The 21,964-nt window shown below is 45.6% G+C and overlaps 2 protein-coding genes across 5 annotated transcripts in view; both read right to left on the bottom strand.

Annotated features, from left to right (window-relative positions):
- HSD17B8 (hydroxysteroid 17-beta dehydrogenase 8) overlaps nt 1-1,416 on the bottom strand; it is a 32,067-nt gene extending 30,651 nt beyond the window's left edge. Inside the window, exon 1 of the mRNA XM_073598197.1 lies at nt 1,302-1,416. Coding sequence (XP_073454298.1) covers nt 1,302-1,347 — 46 coding nt within the window. The 5' untranslated portion in view covers nt 1,348-1,416. The remainder of the gene's footprint in view (nt 1-1,301) is intronic.
- Nucleotides 1,417-14,364: 12,948 nt separating this feature from the next.
- SLC39A7 (solute carrier family 39 member 7) overlaps nt 14,365-21,964 on the bottom strand; it is a 30,722-nt gene continuing 23,122 nt past the window's right edge. For all 4 annotated transcript variants that reach the window (XM_073598193.1, XM_073598194.1, XM_073598195.1 and 1 more), the window contains one exon: nt 14,365-20,507. In XM_073598193.1, coding sequence (XP_073454294.1) covers nt 20,256-20,507 — 252 coding nt within the window. In that variant the 3' untranslated portion in view covers nt 14,365-20,255. The remainder of the gene's footprint in view (nt 20,508-21,964) is intronic.

Genomic DNA, 21,964 nt, shown 5'->3' with positions numbered 1-21,964 from the left:
CATTTAGAGATGGGAATGAGGGACACCTACCAGAAAACGTATGTAGGCATAGGACACGCCTCCTGCCACACCCCCTTAAAGGAGAATTAACCCCCCAAAAAAGGCTAATTAAATCCACAAGGGCTTTTTTTTTTACCACTACTATTCCTTTATATAGGCTTTTAAAATTTACAAATGCGGCAATTTAGAAATCAGATGAAAGGTTTAGTGCTGGAAAACACTTTTTGATAGATAAAAAGTGCATTTTATGTACATCTATATAGATCAGACCAAAATGAGGCACAAATGAGGAGGAAAGAGGGACAGAGGGACATTGCTCCAAATCAGGGACAGTCCCTCCAAATCAGGGACAGTTGGGAGCTATGCCATTGTGGCTCCGGCTAATCACACAGCCGGTGTCCATGGACCCCGAGGGAAGACAGGTGAAGATGGAGGCGGTCAGTTTTCAGGTAACTTTCACATAATGTGCTAGTATGCAATGCATACTAGCACATTATGGCTTTACCTTTCAGGCCAAAAAATAAATAAAATCACCCCGCGGTTTACTACCACTTTAAGCCTATTACACACCGACTTCAGAAGGGATGCTTCACTAGAGACCGAACTTATGACAAACCTGTACGAAGAAAATTAATAGATAATTGCCTTTAAAAAATGCTAGTTGCCTGGCTTTTCATGCTGATCCAAAGGCTTCAACGCTTTCTGAGTCAATGACTAAAGAACAAACGGGCAAGATCAGAGTTCTGGCTTCACGAAATGCGTGCTTGTTCCAGATCTGCGTCTCAGAAAGTATTGAAACTAAAGAACAGCAGCCAGGCAAAGGGGCATTTTCGGAAGGAGATCGGCAAAGATAGGCACCGCGGTTTTCCCAAGTAAAGATTTCTTTTTTAAAAAGGAGAGTTATAAAGTCTGCCAGAAAATAAAAAAAGCAGAAGATCTGTGTTTTGGAACCTCATCGCTGAGCAGACGGGGTCCTAAATCCCGGAACCACTTGGTGCAGCATTCAGCCCTGTGTGCCCGCAGCCTGCGCATGCACCGACCTGCCGACCTGTCCCTCCTGGGTGCACTGCAGCTGGACGCCGCCCACCCCCCCCCCCGGTGCAAGGGGTCCTTAAAGGGGCATCAGGTAGAAAGGAAGGAAGGGATCAGAGTGCAGTGTAAGGCAGGTGAGAGGCAGTCATATATATATATATATATATATATATATATATATATATATATATCTAGATATCTATATATAGTACAAAGCATAATCAGTAACATTGTATCTCAAAGCAGCAATGAGAATGTCATTTAATGACCTGTCACCAGAGCCAGTATGGACTTCAGTCTGCTGGAGGCAGCCATGATTCCCTGCCAATTACCTCCACCATAGAGAAGGGAGGATAGACTGGCTGACACGATAGAAAAGGGAGGATAGACTGGCTGACACGATAGAAAAGGGAGGATAGACTGGCTGACACGATAGAGAAGGGAGGATAGACTGTCCAACACTATAGAGTAGAGAGGATAGACATTCTGAAACCATAGAGAGGAAAAAAAAAAGATAGATAGTCTTGCAGAGAGATCAGCAATGTGTCACAATCCGTGTTGCAGCTCTGAGATAATGAACAGGGAGCAATCCTTGTAAAACAAGGAGAGAAATGTCCCTCCTGCCTTTGTTCCAGCACAGCTGTCTTTAACCACTTAAGGACCGAGCCTCTTTTTTGAGATGTGTTGTTTAAAAGTTAACCACTTCAGCCCCGGAAGAATTTACCCCCTTTCCTGACCAGAGCACTTTTTGCGATTCGGCACTGCGCCGCTTTAACTGACAATTGCGCGGTCGTGCGACGTTGTACCCAATTTTTTCCCACAAATAGAGCTTTCTTTTGGTGGTATTTGATCGCCTCTGCGGTTTTTATTTTTTGCGCTATAAACAAAAAAAGTGACAATTTTGAAAAAAAAAAAAAAACGCATTTTTTTTACTTTTTGCTTTAATAAATATCCCCCAAAAATATTTAAAAAAACAATTTTTTTCCCTCAGTTTTGGTCGATACGTATTCTACATATTTTTGGTAAAAAAAAAAAAAGCGATTATTGATCGGTTTGCGCAAAAGTTATAGCGTTTACAAAATAGGGGATAGTTTTATGGCATTTTTATTAATATTTTTTTTTTAAATGGCGGCGATCAGCGATTTTTATTGCGACTGCGACATTATGGCGAACACATCGGACATTTTTGACACATTTTTAGGACCATTGTCATTTATACAGCAATCAGTGCTATACAAATGCACTGATTCCTGTGTAAATGACACTGGCAGTGAAGGGGTTAACCATTAGGTGGCGGGGAGGGGTTAAGTGTGTCCTAGGGGAGTGTTTCTAACTGTGGGGGTCAGGGCTGTGTGTGGCACGTCACTGATCTCTGCTCCAATGACAGGGAGCAGAGATCAGTGACACTGTCACTAGGCAGAACAGGGAGATGCTTGTTTACATCAGCATCTCCCCGTTCTTCCTCCCCGTGAGGCAATTGCGGGTATCCCCGCTGCGATCGAGTCCACGCGACCCGACTCACGGAGCTTGCCGCTGGCGCGCCCGCTGGCCGCCTCTTAAAGGGCAACGTACAGGTACGTGATTCTGCCTGTACGTGCCCTTCTGCCGACGTATATTGTCGTGAGGCGGTCAGCAAGCGGTTAAAAACTTTTTTTTTTTTTTTTTGCTAGAAAATGACTTATAACCCCCAAACATTATACATTTTTTTTTCTAACACCCTAGAGAATAAAATGGCGGTTGTTGCAATACTTTCTGTCACACCGTATTTGCGCAACGGTATTACAAGCGCACTTTTTTGGGGGAAAAAAATACACTCTTTTGAATTACAAAATAAGTTAGCCCAATTTTTTTTTTTTATTGTGAAAGATAATGTTACGCCGAGTAAATTGATACCCAACATGTCACACTTCAAAATTGCGCCCGCTTGTGGAATGGCGACAAACGTTTACCCTTTAAAATCTCCATAGGCGACGTATAAAAAATTCTACAGGTTGCATGTTTTGAGTTACAGAGAAGGTCTAGGGCACAAACAGAGCTTTCTTTTGGTGGTATTTGATCACCTCTGCGTTTTCTTTTTTTTTTTTTGCGCTATAAACAAAAAAATAAGACCGACAATTTTGAAAAAAAACAATATTTTTTTTACTTTTTGCTATCATAAATATCCCAAAATGTAAAAAACACATTTTTTCCCTCAGTTTAGGCCGATACGTATTCTTCTACATATTTTTGGTAAACAAAAAAAATCGCAATACGCATATATTGATTGGTTTGCGCAAAAGTTATCGCGTCTACAAAATAGGGGATAGATTTATGGCATTTGTATTATTTTTTTATTTTTTACTAGTAATGGTGGCGATCTGTGATTTTTATCGGGACTGCGACATTACGGCAGACAGATCGGACACTTTTTTTGGGACCAGTGACATTTATACAGCAATCAGAGCTAAAAATAGACACTGATCAATGTATAAATGTCACTGGCAGGGAAGGGGTTAACACTAGGGGGCGATCAAGGGGTTAAATGTGCTCCCTCACTGTGTTCTAACTGTAGGGGGATGAGACTGCCTGGGGGAGGAGACCGATCGTTGTCCCTATGTACTAGGCCAGTGATGGCGAACCTTGGCACCCCAGATGTTTTGGAACTACATTTCCCATGATGCTCCTGCACTTTGCAGTGTAGTGGAGCATCATGGGAAATGTAGTTCCAAAACATCTGGGGTGCCAAGGTTCGCCATCACTGTACTAGGGACACACGATCTGTCTCCTCTCCTCTGCCAGAACGTGGATGTACACACACACATCCCCGTTCTGGCTCTGTCAGGAGCGACCGCGGACATCGGCTCCTCAGTGACGCGGCCGGCGCGCGCATGCTTCCTAATCCTATACCCCTTAAAGCGGCCAACGCACAGCTACGACGGCTCGCTCAGGGGAGTCAACCTGCTGCAATATTACTGCGGCGGCTGGTCGGGAACCAGTTAATCATTTGCCTGCCGGGGCAATTTTTTCATATTTAGCACTCATGTTAAAATCTGCATTTTTTTTTTTTTGCTAGAAATGATTGTAAACCCCACCCCCAAAAAAGTATATATTTACTGAAAGCAGGGTCCCTGGAGAATTAAATGGTGGTAGTTGCAATTATTTTCATTGCACGATATTTGCACAATTATTTATTAAACACATATTTTATGGGAAAAAAAATACACTAAAATGAATCTTAATGTAAGCAAACTAGGAATGCACCGATACCATTTTTTTTTTTAATGAGTACTGATACTTTTTTTTTTAGTACTCGCCGATACCAATTACTGATACCTACCACAACAGTTTTGTTTACACTAGTGATTGTAAAGTCTATTTTTGTTTTTTGTTTTTTTAAAAAAAAATAACAAACATGTTATACTTACCTGCACAGAGCAGCCCCGATCCTCCTCTTCTCAGGTCCCTCTTTGCTGCTCCTGGCTCCTCCCTCCTGTTGAGTTGCTATGGGGGCACCTGAGCCCAGCTGCAGCTCCGTGTGTCCATTCAGATAAGGAGCTGCCATTCGGCCCCGCCCCCTCTCTCTCCTCATTGGCTCACTGACTTTGATTGACAGCAGCAGAAGCAAATGGCACTCCGCTGCTGTCTCAGCCCTTTCAGGAGGAGAGTCCCAGGCAGCTGAATCCCTCCTACAACATCGCTGGATCTAGAGGGGGCTCAGTTAAGTATTAGGGTGGCTGCTACACACAGAAGGTTTTTATCGTAATGCATAGAATGCATTACGATAAAAAAACCTTCTGCCTTTACAATCACTTTAATACTTCAGCTGTCAACGGGATTCCCCCACTGACAGCTGAATAAGTCATTGATTGTTAAGGACGCGGTCGCCATGCTCCCTAACAACCAAGCTTTTTTTTTTTTTTCTTCTTTTTTTTCATTTCAGCTGTTAGTGGGGGAATCCCTCTGATAACATCACACAGTTGCTGCAGATTTGTCGGCTGCACCTCCATGATGCCAATTTCCCGTTCCACCACATCCCAAAGGTGCTCTATTGGATGAGATCTGGTGAATGTGGAGGCCATTGGAGTCCAGGGACCTCATTGTCCAGTGGTGAGATGATTTGAGCTTTGTGACATGGTGCATTATCCTGCTGGAAGGAGCCATCAGAAGATGGGGACACTGTAGTCATAAAGGGATGGACATGGTCAGCAACAATACTCAGGTAGGCCGTGGCATGTAAAAGATGCTCAGTTGGTACTAAGGGGCCCAAAGTGTGCCAAGAAAATATCCCCCCTACACCATTACATCACCACCAGCCTGAACCATTGATACAAGGCAGGATGGATCCATACTTTCATGTTCAAATTCTGACCCGACCATCTGAATGTCACAACTGAAATCGAGACTCATCAGACCAGGCAACGTTTTTTTCCAATCTTTTATTGTCCAATTTTGGTGATCCTGTGCGAATTGTAGACTCAGTTTCCTGTTCTTAGCTGACAGGATTGGCACCCGGTGTGGTCTTCTGCTGCTGTAGCCCATCCGCTTCAAGGTTCGATGTGTTGTGCGTTCAGAGATGGTATTCTGCATACCTTGGTTGTAACGAGAGGTTATTTGAGTTGCTGTTGCCTTTCTATCATCTCAAACCAGTCTGCCCATTCTCCTCTGACATCCACAAGGCATTTTCCTCCACACAACTGCCGCTCACTGGATATTTTCTCTTTTTCGGACCATTCTCCGTAAACCCGAGAGATGGTTGTGTGTGAAAATCTGCAGTTTTTGAAATACTCAGACCAGCCTGTATGGCAAACAACCATGCCACGTTCAAAGTCACTTATATCCCCATTCTGATGCTCGGTTTGGACTTCAGCAAGTCGCCTTCACCACATCTAGATGCATTGAGTTGCTGCCATGTGATTCACTGATTAGCGAGTATTGTTGGGTCAGTCTTGGTGTGTTTTGTGTATTTCATCCAGATCTGTGCAGTAATCCAGTGTTAGGCTTTTCTTTCCTATTAAAAAAAAAAAAAAAAAAAAAAAAAAAGACTGATCACTGCTACTCTCTCTCCTTGTGCAGGATGACTGGTCTTGTCTCCGCCCCCTCCTGTAGTTTTCTATAGAAAGCCTGCAGTAGGTGGGGCCCACCGGCCCATCCCACAACTCTTTCTACACAAGTTATATACAGCACAGTGATCATGGAACAGCTATTTTTACAAGGTAATATCTGGGTTTACAAAGGCATTTGTTTATATCATTTGGGGCTATTGGGACATATATTTGAATTCAAATATTTTCGTTCTTTTTTTGCGTAGAGATCAACTTTAAAGGTTCTTCTTTAACCACAAGTCAACTTTAACACATCGATCATTGCAACATCATATACAGTGGATATAAAAAGTCTACACACCCCCCGTTTAAAGGTCAGGTTTCTGTGATGTAAAAAAATGAGACAAAGATAAATCATTTCAGAACGTTTTCCTCCTTTAATGTGACCCATAAACGGTACAACTCAGTTGAACAACAAACTGAAATCTTTTAGGTGGAGGGAAGTAAAAAATAAAATAATATGGTTGCATAAGTGTGCACACCCTTACACTAATACTTTGTTGCAGCACCTTTTGATTTTACTCCAGCACTCAGTCTTTTTTGGGTATGAGTCTATCAGCCTGGCACATCTTGGCAATATTTGCCCGCTCTTCTTTGCAAAAACACTCCAAATCTGTTCACAGCCCTCTTCAGATCACCCCACCGATTTTCAACGGGATTCAGGTCTGGGCTCTGGCTGGGCCATTCCAAAACTTTCATCTTCTTCTGGTGAAGCCATTCCTTTGTTGATTTGGATGTGTGCTTTGGGTCGTTGTCATGCGGAAAGATGAAGTTCGTCTTCATGTTCAGCTTTCTAGCAGAAGCCTGAAGGTTTTGTGCTAATATTGACTGGTATTTGGAACTGGTCATAATTCCCTCTACCTTGACTAAGGCCCTTGTTCCAGCTAAAGAAAAACAGCCCCAAAGCATAATGCTGCCACCACCATGCTTCACGGTAGGTATGGTGTTCTTTAGGTGATGTGCAGTGTTGTTTTTGAGCCAAACATATCTTTTGGAATTATGGTCAAAAAGTTCAACCTTGGTTTCATCAGACCAGAACACATTTCCCACATGCTTTTTGGGAGACTTCAGATGTGTTTTGGAAAATTTAGCTGGGCTTGGTTGTTTTTCTTGGTATGAAAAGGCTTGCCACTCTACCCCATAGCCCAGACATATGAAGAATACGGGAGATTGTTGTCACATGTACCACACAGCCAGTACTTGCCAGATATTCCTGTAGCACCTTTATTGTGGCTCGAGGCCTCTTGGCAGCCTCCCTGACCAGTTTTCTTCTGGGCTTTTCATCAATTTTGAAGGGACGTCCAGTTCTTGGTAATGTCACTGTTGTGCCATATTTTCCCCACTCGATGATGACTGTCTTCACTGTGTTCCATGGTATATCTAATGCCGCGTACACACGAGCGGACTGTCCGGCATTCTTGGTCCGGCAGACCAGAGTCCCCCGCACAATCCGACCGCGTGTAGGCTCCGGCGGACTTGTTTTTCCCAAAAGTCCGCCTTGCCTAGATTTTAAGCATGCTTCAAATCTTAGTCCGCAGGACACAGTTCCTGATGGAAAGTCCGTTCATCTGTATGCGTCTGTATGCTGGTCCGACGAACCAGATACGACGCAAGGGCAGGGTACTGCAAAACAAATTTTCCTATTGCGGCGAGCGTGGGGCATCCCAGGCCCTTAGTTATGGCATGGATTTTAAGGGGAACCCCCTACGCAGAAAAATCGGCGTGGGGTCCCCCCCCAAAATCAATACCAGACCCCGATCCGAGCACGCAGCCTGGCCGGTCAGGAAAGGGGGTGGGGACGAGCGAGCGCCCCCCCCCCCTCCTTAACCGTACCAGGCCGCATGCCCTCAACATGGGGGGGGGTGGGTGCTTTGAGGGAGGGGGGGCGCCCTGCGGGGCCCCCCCCACCCCAAAGCACCTTGTCCCCATGTTGATGAGGACAAGGGCCTCTTCCCGACAACCCTGGCCGTTGGTTGTCGGGGTCTGCGGGCGGGGGGCTTATCGGAATCCGGGAGCCCCCTATAATAAGAGGGCCCCCAGATCCCGGCCTCCCACCCTATGTGAATGAGTATGCGGTACATGGTACCCCTACCCATCTACCTAGGGAAAAAGTGTCAATAATAAAACACACTACACAGGTTTTTGAAGTAATTTATTAGACAGCTCCGGGGGGTCCTTCTTCCGGCTTCGGGGGTCCCTCCGGTTCCTCTTCTCCCGGCGTCCGGTTGGTTCTTCTCCGCTCCCTCTGGCCTCTTCTCCCGGTGTTCCAGTTCTTCTGCCAGCTCCTCCACTGTCTTCATGCCGCTCTTTTGCCAGCGGAGGTCCGGACTTCTGGCCTGTGGCTTCTGGGCTTCTTGTCTTCTTCCCATGTTGACACGACGCTTTCTCCGGCTGGAATGGTCTCTGAGAGCTCCGATGTGACTTATATAGGCGGAGACCCTGCCCCCTTATGCCCTCACAGTCCCTGGGCATGCTGGGACTGTGACGGCATAAGGGGGCGTGGTCACCGATGTACCCCATACTCATTCACATAGGGTGAGGGGCCGGGATCTGGGGGCCCTCTTATTATAGGGGGCCCCCGGTTTCCGATAAGCCCCCCGCCTGCAGACCCCGACAACCAACGGCCAGGGTTGTCGGGAAGAGGCCCTTGTCCTCATCAACATGGGGACAAGGTGCTTTGGGGTGGGGGGGCCCCGCAGGGCGTCCCCCCTCCCTCAAAGCACCCCCCCCATGTTGAGGGCATGCGGCCTGGTACGGTTAAGGAGGGGGGGCGCTCGCTCGTCCCCACCCCCTTTCCTGACCGGCCGGGCTGCATGCTCGGATCGGGGTCTGGTATGGATTTTGGGGGGGACCCCACGCCGATTTTTTTCGACGTGGGGGTTCCCCTTAAAATCCATGCCAGACCTAAGGGCCTGGTATGCCCCACGACGGGGCTCGCAAGGTGTCAATGTCGCCGATAAAAGCGGCAAGATTCACTTCCTTTTCCAGTCCCGTCGTACCCGAGTCACGTTCAAAATGAACGGACTTGTCCGTGTGTGGGCAAGTCCGTTCATTCTGAAAGTCCGCCGTTACTCCGGCGAAAGTCCTTCGGAAAGACGGGCGGACCTAGCCTGCCGGAAAGTCCGGTCGTGTGTAGGCAAGTCCGTCCATTCAGAAAGTCCGCCGGTAGTCCACCGGAAAGTCCGGCGGGAAGAACGTCGGATCAAGTATGCCGGAAAGTCCGCTCGTGTGTACGCGGCATAAGGCCTTGGAAATTATTTTGTACCCTTCTGCTGACTGATACCTTTTAACATTGAGATCCCTCTGACGTTTTGGAAGCTCTCTGCAGACTATGGCTTTTGCTGTAGGATGTGGTTAAGGAAACGTCAGGAAAGACCTACTACATAGTAGTGAGGTTGAAAAAAGACACAGGTCCATCAAGTCCAACCTATGTGTGTGATTCTATGACAGTATTACATTGTATATCCCTGTATGTTGTGGTCGTACAGGTGCTAATAGGTTCTTGAAACTATTGATGCTCCCTGCTGAGACCACCGCCTGTGGAAGGGAATTCCACATCCTTGCCGCTAAACAGCTAACCTTTATTTAGGGTTATTCGGAGGCACTTTAAGCTTAGGTTGACACACATGTGATCTCAGACATCGCATGTGATTCGCACCCACACCGCAGTCGCAGTCGCAATCGCAATCACGTGCGATGTGAGTTCAGCCATACAGTTGTATGGCTGAACTCGCATTAGATTTGCAGAAAGAAAAAGTGCAGGGAATTTTTTTCCCCCCCGTACTGAAATCGGGTCGCATGGGTGTTCTCACCTATGCGATCCGATTCCTGTGCGAGTTCACAGTTGGCACTGCGATCTCTGAACCAATCTTCGGGTGTCATTAACAATGTATTGACACCCGCAGCAGGTGGCAGAAGGCAGTGTGAACTGCCTGCGGGAGAGATGCGGGAGAGATGCGGGAATCGGCGCTGTAATCACGCATCGCACAAGTGTGAACCTAGGCTCAATGATGGCAGGTGTGTACTGACTCCTATTCAACATGAGTTTGAATGTGATTGCTTAATTCTGAACACAGCTACATCCCTAGTTAAAGGAGGGTGTGCACCAGTGGCGGCTGGTGCTCAAAATGTGGGGGAGCGCAAACAAATTGAAAAAAAAAAAGAAAAACACCATTTGCAGCCTCACTGTGCCCATCAAATGCAGCCTCACTACTCTGCCCCCCCCCCCCCCCCCCGCTGTCTGACCGCCACCTACCCCATCTTGGTAGCGGGTCAGGCAGCAGCTGACGGCGGCGAGCTGTGGGACGGGCAGCGGGTCAGGCGACGGCTCCTGTGTCCTCCATGCTTCCAGTGTGTCTCTTCTTCCCTTCTGCGAGGCATCCAATAGGATCACCCGTGCCTTCAGCCAATCGGGTGACCGGTATTAGACCCACGCTTCCTGATTGGCGGTTCAGTGTTAGAAAAGCAAATATTCTTTTGCTTTTCTAACACACCTGGGTGCGCTCGTAGCGCAATGCTCTGCGTCACGAGTCCACCTTTTTTGAAGCCTAATCAGGTACTTAAAAAAAAAAAAAAAAAACTCCCACCGCTGTAATTCAGGCGCCCAAAAAGGGTCCGGACGCCTGAATAGGGGGTGGCCATGGATAGATTCATGCAATGCATGACACAGTTCTAAAATATAGTAACAATAGAGAGCGAACAATACAGCGGACAATAGAGAGTGAACATAAGAGAGAACAATAGAGAGAGAAAAAAAAATAAAACGACAACTATTTATGGCTTTTCTTTTTTTTGCACTTTTATATAAACTGTAACTGTAAATGTTCCAGATTAGGGTCTCTCAAAATGTGATGGCCATCTCATCTTTCGAGACCCTGTGTACGTGTGCCTAGGACTGTGTAGTGCTGTACCCTATGCCAATACTCCACTAGTGTGTGGTAGCGTTTGAAACATTCACCAATGCAGAGACCAGGTTGGCCAGGACAGGAGGGACAATAAAAGCGTGTTTCACAAATAAATTTGCGTTTTCTGCACACAATTCTTTGGGGTGTTCTTTGGGTAGGGGTACTAGGGAGGACATATGGAAAATGCCTCTCATGCAGCCGGCTCACTGCATTTACATTGTGAAGTTGGGGCACAGCACCATCTGGAAACAGAAGGGCTGTGATGATCTCTTCCTGGAATTTTAGGAAGGATCCAGTTCGTCCTGAAGCTCTGTATAGCACATAAGCGTTCAGCCAATGGGAATAAATATAGACACTTTTTTGTACCAGCGTCTGGCCTTACGGCAATTGGGTACAACGCCAACATCTGGTCGTTGAGGTCCACCCCTCCCATATTAAGGTTGTATTTGTGGACACAGAGGGGTTTCTCCACAACACCAGTCACCGTCCGATAGACTGTCATATCTGCATGAAGGGAGGACAGAACGAAAACTTTCCGATTATCCCTCCACTTCACTGCGAGCAAATGATTACTTCTCAAGCACGCTCTCTCCCCCCATCTAAGTCGGGACTCTACAAGCCATTGGGGGAAGCCCCGGCGATTAGATCGCACGGTGCCACATGCGCCAATTCCACAATCAAAAAGGTGACTAAAAAGTGGCACGCTTGTGTAATATTTGTCCACGTACAAATGGTACCCCTTTCTGAATAAGGGTGACACCAAGTCCCACACAATCTTACCAGCGCTCCCTATGTAGTCTGGGCAGTTCTCTGGCTCCACGTGACTATCTCTTCACTCGTAAACCATAAAACTATATGTATAGCCTGTGGCCCTGTCACAGAGCTTATACATCTTGACCCCAGATCTGGCACGCTTGCTGGGAAGATACTGTTTGATAGACTAGCAGCCAGAAAATGTAATCAGGGACTTAACGCAGACAACTTGATCGGGAATAAGCAAGGCTGCAAACTGTTGATTGAAGTGGTTGAAGTGGGGCTGAATTTTGTAGACGATCAAATCCAGGGTCACCCCAAGGACGACAGAGTTCATTATCGTTGAAGTGCATAAATCGCAAGATCTGCTCGTATCGTGTCCTGGCCATGGAGGCAGAGAACACGGCATATGGTGAATTGGGTCAGAGTTCACTTTTTTTTTTAGTTATGCCCATGAGGAGCGATAGGCTCAGGAAGGTCTTAAATTCAGAAAACGTAATAGGTTTCCAATCTCTGGCAAGGGCCAACTGGGGATTAGTGCCGATGAATTGACCAGCATACAAATTGCTTTGGTCCACAATAGATCTATAGAGATCTTCTGTGAAAAACAACAAATAAAATTTAAGTGACGTAAAATCAACTGATTCCACCTGAATTCCGGGTTGGCCAGTGAATGGGGGAAGTACAGGTGCTGCAGAAGTGGTATGCTCCCAATTAGGCTTGGCAAATGCAGCGGGAAGGGCACTATGGGCACAACGGGCCTGTGTTCTTCTTGGTGGCAGTGGGACAATACTTGTGCTAGCCACCACACCAGCTTGAACTGCACTTATGGGACTCGCCACGTCACCAAGTGTTACTGCAGTGCTGGTTGTACGACCAGGATATAATAGACCGCTGGTGCTTGCCAGTTCACTGGAAGGATGGATGAGCTGCACTAGTACTTCTCTGCTCCATACGAGAGCCCTGCGGTTCTTGCACCTCAACAGCAGAAGAAGATTGGGGTCAGGTACGCCTGACCTTGGCAGGGACCACAACTCCGTTGTCAGTTATCTGTCAGGGTGCCACTGCTGTCTACAGGTTCGTATTCTGAGCCTGAATCTGACAGATGGGCGACTTCCTCTTCACTCTCATCTGTCAGGCTCAGAAACGTGTAGGCCTCTTCACTAGTGTACCTCCGATTGGACATTGTGGCCTCTAAATTTACTGGTACAACTAGTGAGACTAACAGGAAATAAAGAGCACCTGACTGTCAGCGACTGCTTCAAACGCTACCAAAAAAAAAAAAACTCTTAGCGTTCGCAGGGATCAGGCCTGACTATGCAAATGCTGCAGTATGTGTTTTGTAAGTGACAGTAATCGATTGATACTGCACTTGGGTGGAGGATCTAAACGCAGGTGCTAGCAGGGATCTGGGCTGATCCCGCTAACGCTGCGTTTTTGGGAACGCTAGTATAGATCTGATCAAGTATATTGATCCATTTACACTATACTACTAAGGGAGATGTATGGTGCGTGCGTGGGTGTTAGCGCTACTGGCACTAATCTGACACTGCCTGGGGCTGACGCAGACCCTGACTGACGCTAAAACCTGATATCACCCGCCGGGTGAACAGGGGGTTAAACCTTTATACAGCAATATATGGTGAGTACCCTGACGCTATAAAAGCCTGACGGTGACAGTAACTAACTACACACTGACAGGGGGTGATCAAGGGGTTAAACCTTTATTAGGGGGGTCCCTAGACTGATCTGGGCCTAAGACTAAGTATCCTAACTCTGATTAGTGTCACAAATGACACCAGTACAGTGGTCAAAGAAAAATATGAAAACTGCACTAGGTGACACTGTGACAGGGAGTGAAGGGGTTAACTCGGGGGGTGAAAAGTGTGCCTGTGTGTACTGTGTGGTGTTGGTGCAACTCACGTTTAGATGTCTTCTCTCCTCTCTCTGGAACGGAAAAGAATTCCAGAGAGGGAGATGACATCACTTCCCCTGCCTGTGTTTACACTTACAGGCAGGGGACGGTCTCCCATTCGTCAGAATCGATCACCAGGTCCAGGCCAGTAATCATTGGCATGGACCTACAGCTACGATGCCTCGCCCAGGAGAGCCAACCTGCCACAGTATAACCGTGGCGGCTGGTCCTGAACTGGTTAAAGGTGGAAAAATTTCTGAAATAATTTATCTTTGTCTCATTTTTTTTTTTTTACAGCACAGAAACCTGATATTTTAAAGAGGGGTGTGTAGACTTTTTATATCTATTGTAGATAACCATGGCACTACCTGCCTGGAGTTTGCATGTTCTCCCTGTGCCTGCGTGGGTTTCCTCCGGGTACTCCGGTTTCATCCCACACTCCAAAGACATGCTGGTAGGTTCATTGGATCCTGTCTAAATTGTCCCTAGTATGTATGAATGTGAGTTAGGGACCTTAGATTGTAAGCTCCTTGAGGGTAGGGACTGATGTGAATGTACAATGTATATGTAAAGCACTGCATAAATTAATGGTGCTATATAAGTACCTGAAATAAATAAATAAAACCAGCAGCACCAAGAGTAGAAAAAGACATACAAAAAAAAAAAAAAGGGACTGAAGCCATTTTCATTCTTTTTATTCAATTTTCTGTCCTAGTTACTTAAAAAACAAAAACAAAGGAGAAAATCCTCCAAAGAACCAACATTAAAAGCTTCCAGCAGCCCATGGAAAGCACTTGGATACAAAGAGATAGCTTGTGCATACAGCTGCAATGTCACTGCATGTGAGCCAGGAGGCGCCACCTCTTTATATGACATGTAAGTTCTGTTACCTTTCAGAACAAACGACATTGACAAAAAATATACATATAAAAAACAGAAAGAAAACGGGTTACACTGTAACGGGTGTTCAGACACTAGCTTCTAGTGCATTCCCTTACTGTTTACAACAGTAGCACAATTCCTTTCAGCTGCTGCTGAACTACAAATCTCAGCAAGCTTTAATGTGACTTAATAGTTCCTCTACAGCTGAATGGGCATAAGGTTTCCATGTCTGGTAAAGACACTTGTTACATATATATGCATTATATCACCCCTCCCATCACCTTAATCCCATACAGAACAGAGCAGTTGTGGGACAATTATTCAGTTTGGTGTCCTAAGGCTGTCTGACCCTTAAACATAATGAACATTTTCTGCTCTTTATCACTTTGTAAACTAGAAAAAGAAAGGAAGACACACCAATGAAATATTTTATTAATGCCCAAGTGAACTTTCAGTTTAAATCAGCTAAATACATTGCAGGTGCAAGGTGTGCAAAATCTTGCACTCTTTTCTATTTAGAAAACAGCTACAGCATGAGTAGAAAAGCCTGTCCCCCTGCTAGCATGCTGCAGAGAAGGACCCTTGATCTCTGTGGGGAAGTAGAGCCCTCTAATCAGCAGGGAGTGTGAGCTTTGCCATAGGACGGACTCAGCAGGGAATGTTTCAGACTTCTGCAGTGAGACCACTGCTTCCAAAGAGAGAGAGCAAGGGTACTGCTCTACAGCATGCTGGTAAAAGACAGGCTTTTCTGCTCAGGTTGTAGCCGCTTTACACACAAAAAAAAAAAAAAACTAAGATTTTACACATTTGCTTTGATGCACCTGGAATATACTTACCAGATTTAAACTGAAAGTTCAATTAAGCTTTAAAGGAAACCTGTATTATGCAATGTACGGGGGTGTATTGCTGACTGCTTCTTAAAAATACAATTTGCCTGGCCGTCTCTTTCTTCTTTCACCAGGAAATGAAAGGGCTCAGGAGTGTTAAAGGGCAACAACAGTTACATTGTGTATTTTAATTTTTTTTTTAAGATTTTAATAACAGGGCGGCCAATTTTTCCCCATAGCTTAAATTATTATTATACAGGATTTATATAGCGCCAACAGTTTGCACAGCGCTTTACAAATCTTGATTTTCTTCCTTATATTGGCAACATGTCTCCTACAACATACAGTTGAACCTCAGATTTTTGAGCATAATCCGTTCCAGGAGTATGCTCTTAATCCAAAGTACTCGCATATCAAACCGAGTTTTCCCATTGAAGTCAATGGAAACGCAAGTAATTTGCTCCACATTGACTTCAATGGGATGCAATACCGCATGCGGGCAGAGGTGGGGGGGACCGGAGAGCCTCGGAAATGGCTGAAAAGGCCCGAAGACATGTCGGCTGACCTCGGCAAATGTCGGAAAGGCTCGGAAACTGAGTATTTCCGTGTCTTTCCAAGCATTGCGAACGGCGGTGAACGGCTGCGATCGTCGCTGTTCGCCTCCGGCGCCCCGCACGTCAGGCCAAGCGGTACTGCAGGCCCTATTAGGTTGAATTCTGCTTGTCTTGCGAGACAACACTCGCAAACAGAGTCAGAATTTAAAAAAAAAAAAAGTTGCTCTCAAACCAAGTTACTCTTAAACCGAGGTTCCACTGTACTGGTATATTCTGCTTTCTACATGTGCCCTCCTGTGCCTTGCATATCCGCCGCAAAGAAGTTTTTTTTTTTTTTTTAAATGCCTTTAACAAAGAAGTAATAATATACTCACCCTTCCCCACCTGCAGTGCCTAGTAAGGTTGACAACCTCCTTCCAGCGAGACGTGGGAATTTAGAGTTCCGCAAACCTGGTCGAGAAGACATCCCCAGCACAGTGTTGGAAGATTTGGAGTAGCATTCACTGGGGCCTTGTGAAACCTTGGAGTGGCATTCCCTATAACAGTGATGGCGAACCTTGGCACCCCTGATGTTTTGGAACTACATTTCCCATAGTGCTCAGGCATTCTGCAGTGTAGTTGAGCATCATGGGAAATGTAGTTCCAAAACATCTGAGGTGCCAAGGTTCTCCATCACTGCCCTATAAACTCATTGGATCTTGGAGTAGCATTTCCTAAGACCTCATCTAAGCTTGGAGTAAAAGTCCCTTGGACCCTGTACGCCCATGCCGTAGCAAGCTCTGGGACCTCAGCAGACTTTGAGCCCTGGTTCAATTGCACCTGTCCTAATCAGTGCGGCGCCGCACTGATTCCCAAAAGTAGTTTATGTACTGCTTTTGCCGATTTGGGGGTGTGAATACCATTGACATCTGTGCAGAAACCCACGCAGATGTCTCTGAAATCTTCCCCAAAGTTGGGACTGACATGCGGGAATGAAATTGTGAGAGTTCAAATGAACTCGCACACTTTCATTTCCGCAGTCAGTGTGAACCAGGGCTAAAGTACCATTCCCTGGAGCCTCCTCGGACCTTCGAGTGACATTTCCTAGGACCTTGTAGTAGCATTCCCATGGACCTCACCAGACCTTGGAGAAGCATTCCCTTGGACCTTATAGCAGTATACCTAGGATCTCTTTGGAGTAAGTATCCCCTAGGACTTTGTAGTAGCGTCCCCTAGGACCTTGTCAGAGTCTGGGGTAGCATTACCAAGAACTTTGTCAGATCTTGGAGTAGGATTACTTGGGACCCCCTCGGACCATGGAGTATCAATCCCTAGGACCTCGTCAGACCTAGGAGTAGCATTTCCTGGGGCCTCATGAGACTCAGGGGTAGCATTCCTTGGGGCACTGTCGGACCTTCAAGTAACATTTCCTAGGACCTTGCCGTAGCATTCCCTTGGACCCTCCACTAGCATTCCCTGGGAACTCACCAGTTCTTGGAGAAGCATTCTCTTGGACCAGAGTAGCATTCCCTGGGACCTCACCAGCCCGTTGAAAAGCATTGCCTTGTACATTATACTAGTATACCTAGGATCTCCTTGGATTTTGGAGTAAGATTCCCCTAGGACTTTGTAGTAGCATCCCCTAGTACCCCGTCAGACCTTGGAGTAGCATTTCCTGGGACCCCCTTGGACCATGGAATAGCATTCCCTATGACAATGAACTAGCAATCCCTGGGACCTCATCAGACCCGGCAGTAGCATTCCCTAGGACAGTGGTTCTCAACCCCCTAGTGCCGTGACCCCTTGATACAAAATTTCCCAAGTTGTGGGGACCCCTAACAGTAAAAATGTTTTCGTAGCGTGGGTTGTCAGCACCCAAGGCAAGACAAGTAATTTGCGCCCCTAACACAGACATTTAGCGTTCCCAGAGTCCCTTCCACTCGCACAGTATTAAAACCCCTTATGGTACATTTTAGGATGTACCACTCTCTTTGTTCTCCTTTCTTTCCCTTTTATCTCTCTCTATCCTAATTTCTTGTTTTCTGCCCCCATCCCTCACTCTAAAAGTCCTTCTTGTTCTCTTATTCTTTCTCTCCCTTTTTCTTTGTTCCTCCTCCCTTTTACTCTCCCTTCCACGTATTCTCTATTTTTATTCCTTCCCTTATTTCTTGGTGGGGAGTGGGGGGAATGAGATGAGTGGCAGTGCTGGCGGGGAGTTCTGATCAGCCAACTTAGGTGCTCTTGATCAAGGTCATCTGCTGATCTGAGAACTGTAGTGGGGAGTTTTAATGGCAACTATAATCACAGGTAGTGTTACTCACTGTGTCCCGCGATTCACTGTGTCTCCGACTTTGCGGTGTCTCGTAGCAGTGACACCTATGCTGAAATCAGGAGATAGGGTCTCCTTCAGCCCCTCCCACTTCACATTCCTCACCAGTCAGCTGACCTCTAGTCTGCTCCCCAGCTTTGCCGTGAACTGAATAGGTGGCTGCAAAGAGGCTGAGTGGGCGGCTGTGGGCTCCATGAACAGCCCAGCTAGGCGGCCACCGGCTCCAGGGCGGCCACGAAAAGGCTAGGAGAGTGGTGTGGGCTTCAGAAACAGCCCAGGATTCTGTGACCCCTGGCGAATTGTCATTTGACCCCCAGGTCCTCATCGGACCTAGGAGTAGCATTCCCTGGGACCTCAACAGATCTAGGAGTAGCATTCCCTGGGGCCTCGTCGGACCTTTGAGTAACATTTCCTAGGACCTTGTACTAGCATTCCCATGGACTCTCTTTGACCAAAGAGTAGCATTCCCTGGGACCTCACCAGACCTTGAAGAAGCATTCCCTCGGGCCTTATAGTAGTATACCCAACATCTCATTGAACTTTGGAGTAAGATTCCCCAAGAACATTGTCAGACCTTGGAGCAGCATTTCCTGGGACCCTAACGGACCATGGAATAGCATTCCCTAGGACCTCCCTGGATCTTGGAGTATCATTCCCTATGACAATGAAGTAGCATTTCCTGGGACTTCATCAGACCTGGGAGTAGCATACACTGGAAGGATGAGGATTTCAGCCCCCTGCACCAAGGAAGATGGAGGAAAAAGGAATAGAATGTATTTTTCCCCATTACAGGTACTTTTTTATAACTTTATTTACAGTGTTTTAGCAAGGTGGTTGGAGCAGCAAAGGTAAACAGCAGACCTTACATACAGTGCAAGGTCCATATAAGTCCACTTTAAGGCGTTCTTTCACATGCACAGCTGTGTATCCACAGCACCACATATATTATTCTGTGCCCATGGCCCCTGGTGTCCTCTTCATTTTTAGGCAGTTTGATGGGTAGAACAACCTGGCCTCCCATCCAAATAGATCTGTCAAGAGCAAACTATCATTATCAGGTTTATATCTCTTAAGTCTCTTTTACAGAAAACGGTTTTAATGGCCATTTATGAGACCATCTAGCTGTAGTGTACTTCTTTAACACTCCTGATCATTTACATTCCCTTAAACCAGTGTCAGTTCTACAGTTTTATAACTACGCAAGGATTCTAAAACAGTCTGGTCTCCTGTACAGCATTTTGGATAGAGCGGTGAGGGATTAGAATTCTTGTCAGTTTTTATTGCTCTCCATGCCCCCGTTAAGTAGAGTCACCCTATTTGTCCTGTTTACCATTATCATTGAAAGTGAAAGTAAAAGTAAAAGAAAATCCCAAATTTTGAGGTTGTCCCCAGAAAAGTAACAGAGGGGAATATTCCAATGAGTACACTAGTTCTGGTGACCTAGGGGGTCCCCAAAGAATTCCCTTAATTTACAGGGATTTCCTCTCACTTCCTGTTTGGCTATGGGACAGAGGTGCTGAAAGAAAAAAAAAAAAAAAAAAAAAAAAAAAAATCAGACAGGGGTTATAACCCTCCCTTGCTCTATCCAAAATGAAAGAAAAAAAGTTTGGTCTATAGTTCTACTTTAATCATAGATAAGGGTTAAGCTATGGATTAGCATGAGAAGAGGTATAAAAAAAACAAAAACAAAAAAAATTCTGTCTGGACTGTAAAGCCACAAATGGAAGGTGATTTGAGTCAAGGATATTATGGAAATCCATGTTTAGACAATAATTTGGTCCAGAAAAAGGAAATTTCAGCCTAAAAATAAAAATAAAAAAGTGTGCAGACCGTGATATCACAATGCCATTGGGGTGAGATAAGGAAGTGACGTCACTCTTGCTCCGTAGTGTTGCAAGAGCTCAAGGACACCACCAGCATCTGACAATGGCCCCATGGCGCTCTATTATGTTGCTATTCACCGCGGCTCCATGCCCAGCTAGATGACATGGCCAAAATCCTACTCAAACTGTGCGATGAGGACCATCATGGCGACCCCAAGAAGCAGCCCAATGGTTTCCTTAATGGACTGAGAGGGACGAGAGTCTTGGAGCAGTTCAGGGATGACGGAGACAGTTGCGATGTAGATAAATCCACCAGCGGTGAAAGGCAGAATCCACAGAGTGGCAGCTTCACCGATGCCTTCTGCCAAGAGGGAGCAGGCAGTGCCTGCCAGAGCACCCAGTGCTGTGCTGAGCTGCAGCATCATCGCCTGTAATGGAGAAGAAGCTTAAATTCAATGTGCATCTACAAAACCAGAGACTGATAGGCAGATTGGGTTTGGATGCAACCTATTCCACCCTCCAGGTAGGAGTGGGCTGGAATGGGAAAAAAAAAAAAAAAAAAAAAAAAGAAGGATGAGGGAACCATGCCATAACCATTTTAAGTTTAAGGCCTCATGCACACTGGACGTTAAAATAACATTATAAAAACGTCAGTAGATTTGCAGTGAGTTTTTCAACTTTTTTCAACGTTTTTGAAATAGCGTCTTTTAGCGTTATATATTTTTTTTTTCCTTAAAAAAAAACCCGCAATTTTTTTTTCAATGGATCGAAAACTCTAAAAACCGCTGTCGAGCGACGTTTTTGAGCGTTTATCGACGTTAGAGCGTTTTTACAGCTGAAAAACATCTCTCAGAACTCACTAGTTTTGGGTTTTTTTTACTGCTCAAAAACGCCACTGCCCAAAACTGCTGATAACAGCCTATGCGTGCATGGACACATAGGATAACATGATGGAGAGTTTAATGACTGTAGAAAAAAAAAAAAAAAACGTCTACAGCCAAAAACCGCTGCTGTAAAAACATCCAAAAACGTCCAGTGTGCATGAGGCCTAAAAGGCAGTGAATGAGGATATGGAAGACTGCCAGTAGTAACATTCGTGTGTTTGAAACAATAAGCACCACACGACATACAGTCATTTTCAGCTTACTTATACAGTCAATCTCCCAAAAATTACAATAAAGTATTGCTGTAAAACCACAGCTATGAGACCACCAATCAGAGTTTGGTATCCTCTCAGCTATTAAAGTATACGGTCCAGAACAAGGTCCAACGGGGCTAAAGCCACGAGCACCATAATTTATTTAATTTCTCCCTGCTAGGTCTGTGTTGGTAAATGAACTTCTCAAGTTGGCTGGTACATTTGAGTAATCCATTCCTTCACTGTGGGAGGTTCTGTAGACTTCCAGTGCCTCAAAATTCATTTGCGGGCTTGAAAAAGGGCTCTGGCAGTCTTCTCTCCCCATATCCAGGATAGGTAAAATGAACATTATTAAAATGACTTTATTACCCAAAATCCTTCATCTTTTCTGGGTTCTGCCCACCTCTGCCTCGGCGTACTTTTTTTTTTTCAGAATATGGCAGACTAAAATAACAAAGTTTCTTTGGGGCTCTTCAAAACCCCATTTACCTAATCATACTCTCTTACCTTCCAAAATGTAAAAGGTGGTCTCGGATTTCCTAATCTACCTATTATTATGCGCCCCATCTGGCACAAATAACTAAATACCATGCAACCTCTGAAATCCCACTGTGGAGTCAATAGATATTGACCTGCTATTTCTAATCTATTATGGCTGCGATCCTCTGATCATAAAACAATCACTAATCCGGTTACCAAACATTCTCTTACTATTGGGAATATATTCAAACACTTTTAACATTCAAA

Source organism: Aquarana catesbeiana, linkage group LG09 (assembly GCF_042186555.1).
Source record: "Aquarana catesbeiana isolate 2022-GZ linkage group LG09, ASM4218655v1, whole genome shotgun sequence".
Classification (NCBI taxonomy): Eukaryota; Metazoa; Chordata; class Amphibia; order Anura; family Ranidae; genus Aquarana; species Aquarana catesbeiana.
Note: the sequence above shows the minus strand (reverse complement) of the source record. Positions and strands in the feature narration are given on the sequence as shown.